Source organism: Poecilia mexicana, unplaced genomic scaffold (genome assembly GCF_051168715.1).
Source record: "Poecilia mexicana isolate PSO_F unplaced genomic scaffold, ASM5116871v1 scaffold_18, whole genome shotgun sequence".
Taxonomy (NCBI): Eukaryota; Metazoa; Chordata; class Actinopteri; order Cyprinodontiformes; family Poeciliidae; genus Poecilia; species Poecilia mexicana.
In genome coordinates this window covers 25,189,587-25,201,874 of record NW_028263387.1, presented here as the reverse complement: position 1 = coordinate 25,201,874, position 12,288 = coordinate 25,189,587, and the positions used below count along the sequence as shown (strand labels likewise).

At 37.4% G+C, this 12,288-nt stretch overlaps 2 protein-coding genes across 2 annotated transcripts; one reads left to right on the top strand and one right to left on the bottom strand.

The window, feature by feature from the left end:
- Positions 1 to 1,649: 1,649 nt before the first annotated feature.
- On the top strand, positions 1,650 to 4,412 carry LOC148154325 (immunoglobulin superfamily member 10-like). Its single transcript, XM_088016235.1, has 4 exons — positions 1,650 to 2,123; positions 2,198 to 2,458; positions 2,818 to 2,952; positions 3,592 to 4,412. The coding sequence occupies exons 1-4, from the start codon at positions 1,964 to 1,966 to the stop codon at positions 3,639 to 3,641; spliced, it is 606 nt and encodes a 201-aa protein (XP_087872361.1). The 5' UTR covers positions 1,650 to 1,963; the 3' UTR covers positions 3,642 to 4,412.
- Positions 4,413 to 5,395: 983 nt separating this feature from the next.
- On the bottom strand, positions 5,396 to 12,083 carry LOC106908062 (uncharacterized). The gene is made up of 5 exons (XM_088016231.1): positions 12,001 to 12,083; positions 8,817 to 9,098; positions 8,476 to 8,721; positions 7,391 to 7,543; positions 5,396 to 6,409 (listed from the first exon to the last, which is right to left on the bottom strand). The coding sequence occupies exons 1-5, from the start codon at positions 12,032 to 12,034 to the stop codon at positions 6,360 to 6,362; spliced, it is 765 nt and encodes a 254-aa protein (XP_087872357.1). The 5' UTR covers positions 12,035 to 12,083; the 3' UTR covers positions 5,396 to 6,359.
- Between the last annotated feature and the right edge of the window lie 205 nt (positions 12,084 to 12,288).

Sequence of the window (12,288 nt, the reverse complement as noted above, 5' to 3'; positions counted from 1 at the left end):
ATTTGTGATTCCTTCACAATAAGAGTCCCTGTCAGGTCCTTTTTGACCTCTGGATCATCTGCATGACGATCACATCCAGTTTATTCTTCTGACTTGTTGAGAAATTCTGGTCCATTTATCATCTCCTGCTTTTCAGGAAGTCTCAGCTCTCAGGCATAATCTTCAGGTTTCTCCATGGAGGAAATATCTCTCCACTGATTCACATCTGTTTCTTCTCGAATGACAGAAATTCTGTTGCAACAGAGATGTGAAATCTTCTGGGGGTTTTTTTTGGCAGCAGTTTGTTCACTTGGATTGCAAACTGCACCAGTCAGTTCCAGCTGGATTGTAGTTTTCTTAGGAGGGGCAACTCTAGACTTTCCTAGGATGAAAGTAACATGTAAGTTATTCTTTTCTCATTTTAAATAGAATACTGTTCTGTATCCATCTTGACTTGCATCAGAAATATGATCAATGCTTTATCTGTTTATCTGTACCACTGTAAACCAAGTACTCTCTCAAGTGGAAATTGATCTGAGTCCAAATCCACATCCTTGATTTCTTTGCTCTCCTTTCTTCTGGGATCAACATGAGCACTGTGACTGCTGACCCAGTTTGAAAGCTTGAATCCTTCAGAGCAGATATCGGTCAGCCTCGTCACCATGTGCCCTGCATCTTCTTCTGTAGCAACAGATTTTAAACATTCACTCACAAAAAGTTATTTTTGACTCTATCAGCCACTTCAGCTGGAAACTGTTGTTTTATAATCAGCAGGTCTTTGTAGAAAATAATTTGCACAGCTTCATGAAGACATACGTCTCATACACTGTACATTGTTTAACATAAAAAACTTAATTGTGAAGTTGTGACAGCGTGCCTTCATTGGAGATCTAAAATCTGAAAGGATGTTATTTTTACTTTAAGTGTTAATTTAGAAATGCCCCTCTCCATCCATTTCTATGGAGCTCCTGTGATGAAGCGACAGTCGACTGCCTTTATCCAGCTGAGCGATCAGCGTGATTCATGCATGTGAAGCTTTCAGCTCATACACAGACATGCATACAGGCTGGCAACACAACACAAGAAAACTGAGAAATGTTCAGATTTTGTTTCTGTCTGGTGTCACAGAGAAGTTTCACCTTCTGCAGTCTTTCATGTCTCCCTGTTGTGTTGAGTTCATAATGTCCTGCTGTGAACTAGAGGTTTGGTCTGAGAAAAAACATGTGTCTTTTTATTCAGTTTATCTAAATTTGGTTTCAGTTGTACAGTCTGTGTTGTTAAATGTGCAGAAGAACTTTTTTTCTGTATTTTTTAAAGATACAGATCTGTATTAGAAACTGTAAACCATGAGTTTCTTTACTTAGTCAAGATTAGCCACTAGTGGTCTCTGTGCAGATCACAATAAGAAACAAATAAGAAGCTATACAAAGGGAGGAAATCTTGATGAAGGTGTTCAAAGTAAAAAAAGAAAGGTATTCTCACCAAGAACCAGGCATACAGATCCGAACTCCATTTTCAGACCAGCTCTCAACGTAGAAAGGCTTCCGTATTTTAGAAGCTGAAGCCTCTCTGCCCACATCCTGCTCAAAACATTCCTAAATATAAAAACCTGAAAAATGGAGAATCTTCAGACATGTTTGGTTAGAGACAGAAAAACTCTTTCTTTAATATGTTTTGAAAATGTTCATATTGGCTGTTTTTGTTAATGACTAAACCAGCTGTTTCCCAGCGCAGCAAAAGGGTTGGGCCTCCCAAGAACTATGTAAGAATTTTGTTTAGAGAATTTAGATGACCTAGATTTTCATTTTGGCCTTTGAAAAACCACAGGCTACCAATATATACCAAACCCACAGCTGCTTCTCTGTTGTTTCCTGTCTGAGCAGCTGCCACACTGAGCATTCAGCCTGACAGAAGTCAGTTCTTCCGTTATGAAGCCTTCACTCTGAGCTGTTCAGTGTCAGGAAACTTCAGCAGCTGGAAGGTGATGAGAAATGCCTCCGAAGCTTTTACTCCATGTGAAGACTGGGGCCGTCCGAACGGTTCCTCCTGCATTAACCACAGTGTCTACAAGTCAGACACTGGGCTTTACTGGTGCCAGTCTGAGCAAGGAGAGTGCAGCAACGTCCTCAACATCACAATAAACAGTGAGCTCATGTTTCGTTTTATTCTTTAAGTATTGTACTTTTGAAAAAGCACTGATTTAAATCAAACATTTCAGCTGGTGTTGTGATCTTGGAGAGTCCAGCACTTCCTGTGACGGTGGGAGATGATGTCACACTTCGCTGCTCCTTCAAAGAAAGATATGATCCGACATCTTCATCACATTTCTCTGCTACCTTCTACCTAAATAATACATTTATTGGAACGGAACCTGAAGGAAAGATGGTCCTACACAATGTGTCGATGTCCAGCAAAGGCTTCTACAAGTGCAAACATCCCAGCAGAGGAGAGTCACTGGACAGCTGGCTGGAAGTCCAGGGTAACTGTCTGCTGCAGCTCATCACTCAGGAGGATGAACATATTTACACGCCACACCTTCAAATATAAGCCCCTGTTGACTAAAGTTGTAAATTTGCAAAAAAAAAAAGTATCACGCAGACAAGAGGATGAATGTATACCACTAATGCCTATCGATGCATTTTCAATACATAGCCACTTTGAAAGCACCATCTAGTGTTCAGAGATATAGCACATTATTCCTTATTTCTATGTTCAAGTTAATTTAATGTAGGCTGTAATAATTAAAATGTCTGTTTATCACAATTTATGTGGTACAGCATTAATAAGTCACACTGACATTTTTTGTAAATTATCTCTCATATCTCTCTGTGTTTAAAGCTAAACCTCCCAAAAGCACCGATCCGCCTCTTATTCCTTCTACTTCTCTGATGATATTGATCACCATCGTGCTGTTCATCATCTACACCATCATCTTCATTATGTGCATAATCATATACAGAAGCTGGGCTCGAGGTAAGGAGGCATTAAAACATTAATGATGCAATAAATCTAGACTTTTCTAACAGTAATTACAACATCCGCAGCTGTTCAACAGCAGATATGATGTGAATAATGAGATAAATTTTGATAAATTATGTGTTGGAACAACTATCGCTACTTATCGTTTAACTTTTACCATTCCAAGAGTGCTCTGATGATCAAAACAGGAGGTCATAAAATAAACCAAAATAGCATTTAAAGCTCCCCAGACTCGGTTAAGGTCAGAGGTCATGATTCAGCAATAAAAAATAGAGATATGGAAACATGGGAATCATGAATCATGTTACATCTGAGCATTTCAGAAGAGGAGCTTCATATAGCCAAGCATGGTGATGGCTGTGTGATGATCTGGGCTGCTTTGCTGCTTTAGAATCTGAAATGAATTAATCTAAATATTAGAACCAATGAGTCTTACTGTGGGACAGAAAACCCTGAAGGAGAACATCCAGGTCAGTTCTGGACAATGACTGTTTCAGGTCTGTCAGTCATGTTTAATGAAGCAACAGCACTGACAATTGTTTTTTAATACATTTTGCCTCAACATAAACCTTCAGGTCTTTATGATTTCAGAGTCCCGTATTTTCTGAGTTCCTGTTCTACGTTCCTTTGCAGGCCGAGCTGAAACCAAACAGAGAAGTTCAGAACTCTGCCCAGATTACTGACTGCTCCTAAACGCATCGTCTGCTTCAGACCTGATAAAGCCTATGTTGTTTTTCCTCTATTTATTATAACCAAGCCCAAAATTATTCATACCACTGGAAAATCATCTTAATTCAACAACATGCTGTTTGTTTCTCGTTGAAACTCCATACTAAATATTCAGTGTATTTTTGACCAAACAGTGATAATTAGTACACAGTCTTCTCTATAATCCAAGGAAAAGACTTCATTGGTGTTTTCAGCATTTAAACTCACAGGTTACTCTGGGATTTTTAAATGAATTACTGTTCATGCTGAGCTCCACGTCTATTTTAGTTCATTTATCTTACTAGTCCTCAAGTTTCTGTTTTATTTTGTTTGTCTTGTTCCTCACTTTGTTTTATTCACTTCCTATTTTTGATGTTGTACCAGTTATTGATATCCACTGTGTGTTTTGTGGTCATGTGTTAGTTTCCGCTGTTTGTACGTAGGTCCTACATAAAAAAAATTAAAAAAAATGTTTTTAATAGAGCTTTTAGGATTAAAACTAATTTTAATCCTGCAAAACTCCTAGAGCTTCTTAGCAGACGGCAGAAATTGTTAGTTACATGGCAAAATAGATCTATGTTAATATATGAAGATGAGTCAATTTTTCATTTAGTTTGTTTTCTTTTTTGGCACATACTGTAAATAATCAAGCATTCATGTTTTTTTAGGGTTGGGGAGGTTATATAATGAATTGTTCTTGGTTTTTAAAGGGGTTTTATAAATTAAAATCTGTGTGTAAAAAATAAGGTGTTATTTATACATATATTGCGACAATTCCACTTGCAAGTCTTATATTTTAGTTTTAATTTATCTTTAAAAAATCCTTGAAATGGACTCAGTTTTTCTTCTGCTGAGGCGCCCTGTGGCATTTGGCGCCATCTGGTGGCCAATTTTCAGAATTCTCCTCATTTTGTTCCAGCCGTTGTGTTCAGGGTGGGACGTTTGAGTCCTGAGTCTAGAATCTCCTGTGGTGTCGGTGTTTCCTGTGTCTTCTTGGGATCATAGGAGATCCTGCCCTGCTGCCATCTGGAGATAGAAAACAGATTTCAACTTAAAGCAACAAAAACTCTGATTTTTATTCTCATCTGGAAACCACGACTGTTTCTGATATTTGGAAATATTACTGACAATAACATCCAAAAGAACACAAACAAAATACAAAGTAAGACAGAGTCATAAATGAATAGAGTTGCAAAGTGAGTCACAAGACAACTTTATCGACAGTTTGATCCAGAATCTGATCTTGGTCCAATGAAATAAGGACTGAAGTCCTGATAGGTTATGATCAAAACAATCCCAGTTTACATTGAACATTTGGTCTATCAAAACAATAAATGTAAATGTTATTAGTGTAGCTGAATAAAAATCCTCCAGAGAAGTGATTAGGTCACCTGGTCAGGTCACCCCGGTCAGGTCACCAGGTCGTCCTGGTCAGGTCACCAGGTCACCCTGGTCAGGTCACCAGTCTGTTGCAGACATTGAATTTAGTCTCCATGCAATTCTGACATCATTAATGTTATTTACAATGTAACTAGAAATATCTCAAATAGATATTTTGTCTAATCTATAGTTAGAAATATCTTAATGTTCTCATAATAAATATCTGGAATGTAAGTTCAGTGAAACCAGTGTTATGTTATAATGACCTGCTGCACCAGTGACTAACAGCCTTTTGTCACTAAGAAACTAATAAACACAGAAACAAAACCAAAACACAAACAACCCAAGATCTCGATACCATAATTTTATTTATTTATTTTTTTTACATTTTAGTTGAGCAAATAAAACAAATTACTAAACAATCTCCTAATACAGTAATGATATAAGAGCAAAAGGATGTTGAGCCGGCCCAAGGCAAAAGCAAATTAAGCAGCTGCTCTGTCAAAGCCAGTAGTTCACTGGTCATTTAACAGCTTCTATCAGTTTGTTACATCAGTTACTGCATAAGCAGCCGACTATTAAAAAGGAGTAAAGAGTGTTACTCTTAAAAATACAAAATCAACCATAAGCTTAGTCTACAGCTGTACATAGGTTCAAAAGAAAAATAACTGATTGCTACACACATGATTTTAACAGATGTAATAATGATTATAGATATTTTGTTCTTAATCAAATCAGTTTGAACATGTTTGTTTGAAATATTTGTGTAGCTAATCTGGAAGCTGCATTAAGCTGCAACATGAACATCTGCAAATAACATAAAGACAAACAAAAACATTCTATATCTGTAAAGTATAGCTGGAATATTCTTCTGTAATATTTCCACATGTATGGTTGTAGAACTTAAAATATTTGCATTTACATTTCAGAATGAAATGAATAATTATTAAATCAATCTCACATTTCAGTTTGAAGGTAAATTGTTTTGAGCTAGTGTCAGGCTTATTAAATATGTTAAATGTCCCAAATTTCCTATTTTTACTAAATGTTTAATATCTCAGTTCATAGCAGCTGACTTGTCCACAATATAACCATTTGCATATGTTACTAAAATAGTTATGAATCAGACTATAAAAAATGCAAAATATATTTTATCTGAACTTCATATAGTCTATAAAATTAGATGAAAATACTTTAATACTCTGTTTTGACTGGGAGAATAAATCACATTTGTCTGTATTTTTAATATTGTTCGTCTTATTTTTCATTTTGCTTCAATAAACAGATGATCAATATTTTTGTCTTCTTTGTCTTCAGTTCACCAAAACATGATCATCAATTCTCCTTTTCATATCAGTCTTGGCTGCAAGAAAAAGGACAACAATTACTAACATGATAGACATTTTGAAATTTAACAATAATTAAGAGAGGAGCATGTTAAATGATTACTACCCATTAGTTTCCATTAACTCCACCAGGGGGCGGTAGAGTTGACTAACATTTACATTTATTTTGTCTTTTGCCTTCTTTAAAAGCTCCTTTACCACTAAAGTCACCAGATTAGAACCAGATTTAACATTTTTACCACATTTATTGTTTTCTTTGACTTCAACTCACAGGAGAAAAAACACACAGCCAAAATAATTACAGCGTCAAGATCTTCAAACTTTTGACTTTTCAGAGAAGATCATAATGATCTGAATCAGAATGTCTTTATTATCATTGTGTAAACAATGAATTTCATTCAGTGCAGCTCAGTCTGGAGCAGAGGAAGTGGTGGGCTGTGGGGGCGTCTTTAGGAATGTGTGAGAGAGTTAGAAAACTATTTCAACAACAAACTGAGCTTACCATGTTTGGTAACTGGGATCAATATTCACAGCTGTAATAACATAATATAGTCAAAATATATAAATAAAACTTGGTATATGCGTTATGTATTGCTCTGATTAAATGAATGTTACTTTGACCAGAATCCCATCTCATTTTATTTTGAAAAACCTTGTTCTTCCTGCTCTTCCTCTGACTCATCTCTGTGTCCACATTGCCAAATCCTCCAGCTGCTCTAATTTTATCAGATTCACTTAGAGGAGCAGAAACTAAAGACTTACTGACCAGTGGTCAAAAGAGTACAAGCCAATACATCCTATTAAGAGAGGTTGATGTTAAAGAATCCATTTGTTTTCATTAAAAAGATGCGATTTCTAAAAAATACTTTTATTTTAGAGTAGCTTCAGTAAAACAGGAATATCCCAGGATAAAAGGAGCAGAAATAACAGCCATTGTTAAATTCAGACAGAAAACATTTTCACAATAATTTTCCATTGGATAGGATGGTAAAACTCACCTCGAGCCCATTTACGGTATGTGTAAACACACAAGATTAGTATGATGGTGTAGAGGATGAAGAGCAGAATGCCACTAATCACTCTGATCCAAGGAACATCGGGACCAGGAGGAGGAGAAGGAGAAGGAGAAACTTCTGTTTGGGGAACTCTAGCTGCAAGCAAAAAAATAAATAAATATTTAATTTAATTTGTGGTAAACAATAGCTATAAAACTTTCAGTCACAATACAAAAAGGAAGAACCAGAATCAGGTTCATCCAGCAAGTTATTTTCCACCAGAGGTGCTGAAGTCCAGACCTCAGGAGCTGCAGCTCTGCAGCCTTTAGATGCATCTTTACTCCAACAGACCTGAATGCAGTCAGTCTGTAATGAATCAGTCTCTGATTCAGGCTGGAGCAACAAGGCAACTTGAAGATTGTTGGGATCTGCAGAGGTTTTAACCTTCACTGGCCTGTAAACGTCTAAGGAAACCTGCTGGATAGAAACTTTTTCAACTGTTTTCAATAATTAATTGAGCAAACCATACAGTTTGACAGCTAGGATCAATTGGAATGATTGAACTGAAATGAATTTTTATAAAGTGCCTTGAAACGACATTTAGATGAATATAACTAAAGTGACCTGAATTGAATTGAACCGATAGGTTTAATTTTTTTTATATATCTGTTTATATAGGATCAGGGTAAGAAAAGCTCAGTGCCAATAATCATTTAATGGTAAATTACAATTTTATTAAAGGACTTTGTTGGAGTGTCTTTGACATAAACTGAACAACATCTACTGCATTTTATCTCATATTTTTAGAACATTATTACAGGATAATTAATGTTACTTTACTCTGTCAGAACATTTGTGTAATTTGAACAAACGTACTTATTCTAGCAAATATTTACTTAAATAAGAGAATATAGCCAGAAAAACAGGTTTCTTTAGCGTGTGCATTGGAGGCAACACTTTGGAGATTGAGATGAACCATAGGAGAGAGGCAGGGGCCATTTTGTTTAAAAGTTTTAACCAAAATCCACCTTTTCTTAAAGGTAACTCAGTTCTGACAGCCTGAATGAAACAAAGCAGTCGATCTTCACCTCTCACTTCCAGCCAGCTCTTCAGTGACTCTCCTTTAAAAGGATGGCGACACTTGTAGAAACCTTCCTTTGCTTCTATGATCATTTTCCCTGGTTTCTCTCTCCCAATGAAGACATCATCTCTGTAAAACTCAGCTTCAAAGTCTGAAGTGGATTTGCCATATGGTTCTTTGTAGGAACAACCAAGTGTCACGTTTTGTCCCTCAAAGACAGGATATGAAGGACTCTCAAGGATCACGGTTTTATCTGAAATGAAAACCATTTTATAAGAATTATATTAACTTATAAAGGTTAAAATAACCACACTTCAAGTAAACTCAAACAAGATGCATGTCCATTACCAGTAACAGTGAGATTGACTTTGTTGCTTCGTTCTCCTCGCTCAGACTCACACCAGTATTCGCCGGTGTCTATTGGAATGAGATTCTCCATATTGCAGGATGAATTTCCAGGGATTCCCCAGCCTCTACGACATTTCTGAGGAGGCCGGTTCATAATCTTCCTCATCACTGTCCAGCCGCTGGAGTTCCTCACACAGGCAAGAACAATTTCATTGTACTGGAAGAACTGGGATCGGTTGGGAGTGACAGTCAGTGTGGCTGCAGACAGGGCCGTGCAGAGACCTTTGGAGGGGCAGGGGCTCAAAGTTAAAAAGAGGCACATTGAACAAGATCTTAAAATACCATAACAACGTAGCAACAACCCATATTAATCAAGAATCTAATATTTAATTGGATCGTACTATATCATTGTCATCATATGGGGACAATGCAAAGCAATTGTCCCCTGATATATTTTATCAGGTTTAATGTTTCTGTTTCTGCTGCTGGCAGACCTGGAGGGCTGAGATGATCTGAGACTGAAGCTGTTAAACCAGTGGTTCTTAACCTGGGTTCGATCGAACCCTAGGGGTTCGATGAGTCGGTCTCAGGGGTTCGGCGGAGCCTCGTGATGACGCCCCGCTTTGCCGTCACTTGCTCCAGAGGATCACCTTACATTGCTGAGCCAATCAGAGCTGCGGAGGAGCACTGATTGAAGGAGCTCCACTCTCAGCATGGATTTGAAGTTGTGTCTTTAATAACTTCAGTAAAGCTCAGTTTTTACCAAATTCTGTAGTCTAAATCTGCTCCTTCGTCGCTTCTTTTTGGGGTTGGTACTGCCTCTAGTGGCGTGGGGGTGGTAGTACAACTCATATAATTACATTACTAAACCAGAAAACCGCAAATTATTTTCTGTGTCAGGAGGGCGTGGGGGGGTTCGGTGAATGCGCATATGAAACTGGGGGGTTCGGTACCTCAAAAAAGGTTAAGAACCACTGAGTTAAACAGACCAGAGGAGAGAAGGTCTCTGCTGATATTTGACTAAATAAGCCCTGCTACTTCTGTTTAGCCTCTGTGACAACTTGGCTGCAGACTGCTATAAAGATCAAAAAGCTCAGAGCTGTTAACATTACATAACTTCTTGATGTTCTGAGATCTAGAATTATAAGACAGAGAAATAAAGGCAACAAAAACTCAGTAGCTGCTGGTAGGGGCCGTCCAGACATTCAGGGGCTGAATGAATGGTTGAATTGTAACACAGATTACAGATCTAAACCTGTAGCATTTATTTATTGAGAATGATAATGTTATTAGATTTTATTTAATGCATTCAGCAGAAAAAAAGAAATAAATTGTGCATTTAGGATTTAATTAGAAAGTGTACTTTGTAAAAGTGTAAAGAATCATCTTGATTGTTGTGTTACCATGGCTACAATATGGTGTAATATTTATGTTTCAGCTGTTTTGTTCACAAATACATCACAGCAAATAACCAATAATCAGTGATTCATTTTAAACTCGGTCAATTAACCTGAGCCCCCTATAGAGTTCAATAAATCTATATTTAAACATGTTAGAGATGCTGATGTTCTTAATAATAAGGGCTGGGGGGGCCAAGTCATGATTCTGTCTAAGGCCCCATATTAGCTTGGGCCGCCGCTGCATGAAGAGCCGCTGTGCTGTGCATCTCTCTTCCTGAAGATGTCAGTCTGCCGATGCTTTGGGACATCTTGATTTATTTAATTGTGGCATGTTTGGCTTTATGCTGCGATTCTAATTATTGCTACGGTATTTTCGTTTATGTTTATGTGATATTTTGTGAACTCCAAATGCTATGGGTCGAATCTTCCTTTATCAGTTCAGTTGAGGTTCTGCAGTAACTTCTATTCACACCCGCAAACCTCCAGCCCAGATCCCTTCAGCAGCAGAGTCTTTTATTTAGATAAATTATTATATTTACCTAAAAATTATTGTTGAGGGGCACAAACAGGCCTCCAGACATAGATTTATTTATTTATTTATTTAAAAAAAGGACTAACAGGAGACAGGTCAAACTCAAGAGTTGACCCAAAGTTGTAATCAATATTTTGATTACAACTTGTTCCAGAGGAGCTGGAAGACGTGGCTGGGGAGGGAAGTCTGGGCCTCCCTTCTGAAGCTGCTGCCCCCGCGACCCGACCCCGGATAAGGGGAGGAAAATTGATGGATGGATGGATGGATGGATGGATGGATGGATGGATGGATGGATGGATGGATGGATGGATGGATGGATGGATGGATGGATGGATGGATGGATGGATGGATGGATGGATGGATGGATGGATGGATTATCGTCTCATTCATGGCTCGCCTCAAACTCCCGCTGTCACCATGTTGTTTTCTCCGCGCAACGTGATTGATAGAACATTTTCAGGTTGGGAGGGGGGAGTGATGCATTCAAAGGGTGTCGGATAAACCAAACTCGCAGTGAATTTGACAGCGAAAGTTTATTATTTGAATGACAATTTATACTCGATGGTTGTGATATAGCCATTTTAAATGGAAAATATCGCGATAGATCGAGTATACTCGATACATTGCCCAGCCCTATAATGAAATATATTAAATTTATGTTTGTGGTTATAATGTGACAAAATATGAAACAGTTCAAATGATATGAATACTTTTGCAAATCCAAGCAATGTCTTTTTCACAGATGTTCCTGCTTATTCAAGCAAGTCGGTGCCAAACTGCTTTTTGAGTGTTTTTTAAAAGGAAGGTGATGTTACGCAGTAGTAAACATGCCTCAGGTTAAAACGTAGGTTCAAATGGATTTGCAGGTCATTGTATTCTGCAGTAGAAATGGGGTGATATTTATAATTCAGGCTAAAATATAATGTTATATTTAAAACAATTCTTTACTACATCCTGAAATTTATTTATCTATGAAAAAGTATCAAACTCCTACATTTTACTTTTTCTCTTCAAACTAATGAAAATTGAAAAAATTAAGGAACAAAGTAAAAAAATAAATGCTAAAAACAAATGAGTGAAAATGTCTCATATAGATTTAATTTGCTTCTTCGGGTAATTTAATGCGGATTTATGACCAAATTGTTACAAACTGGATTCATTGATAAAGAAAACAGCTAAACGTTGGTAAAAAATTTGAAACAAATAGTTGGAGGCAAAATGTTTCAGAAAAAACTCAAGAGACGCTACTTACAGAGAACGAGGCAGACAGAAGAGAACGCCATCATGCAAAAGATGCTCTCTTCCGCTCAACCAGACTTTACCATCCACACCTCTACATAAGGAAGTCCTTTAAGCTTAACAAGGACCATAAAACATAGTTAAACTAGGCATGAGGTTCATAGCAAACAGGAAATGAGATGCACTGTGAAATGTACTTACATCCTGCTCACAACCTTCAGAATTAGCAACTGTTTGATGAGCTCAACAGGCACCTTTTATAGCTGCTGTATGGCATCAATCAGCACAAAAAGCTTGATGA

Coding starts and splice junctions, on each gene's coding strand:
- LOC148154325 (XM_088016235.1), top strand. CDS start 1,964: ATGAGAAATGCCTCCGAAGCTTTTACTCCATGTGAAGACTGGGGCCGT. Junction 2,459..2,817: donor CAGCTGGCTGGAAGTCCAGG/GTAACTGTCTGC, acceptor CTGTGTTTAAAG/CTAAACCTCCCAAAAGCACC. Junction 2,953..3,591: donor ATACAGAAGCTGGGCTCGAG/GTAAGGAGGCAT, acceptor GTTCCTTTGCAG/GCCGAGCTGAAACCAAACAG.
- LOC106908062 (XM_088016231.1), bottom strand. CDS start 12,034: ATGATGGCGTTCTCTTCTGTCTGCCTCGTTCTCT. Junction 8,722..8,816: donor AGTCAATCTCACTGTTACTG/GTAATGGACATG, acceptor TTTTCATTTCAG/ATAAAACCGTGATCCTTGAG. Junction 6,410..7,390: donor ATACCGTAAATGGGCTCGAG/GTGAGTTTTACC, acceptor TTTTTCTTGCAG/CCAAGACTGATATGAAAAGG.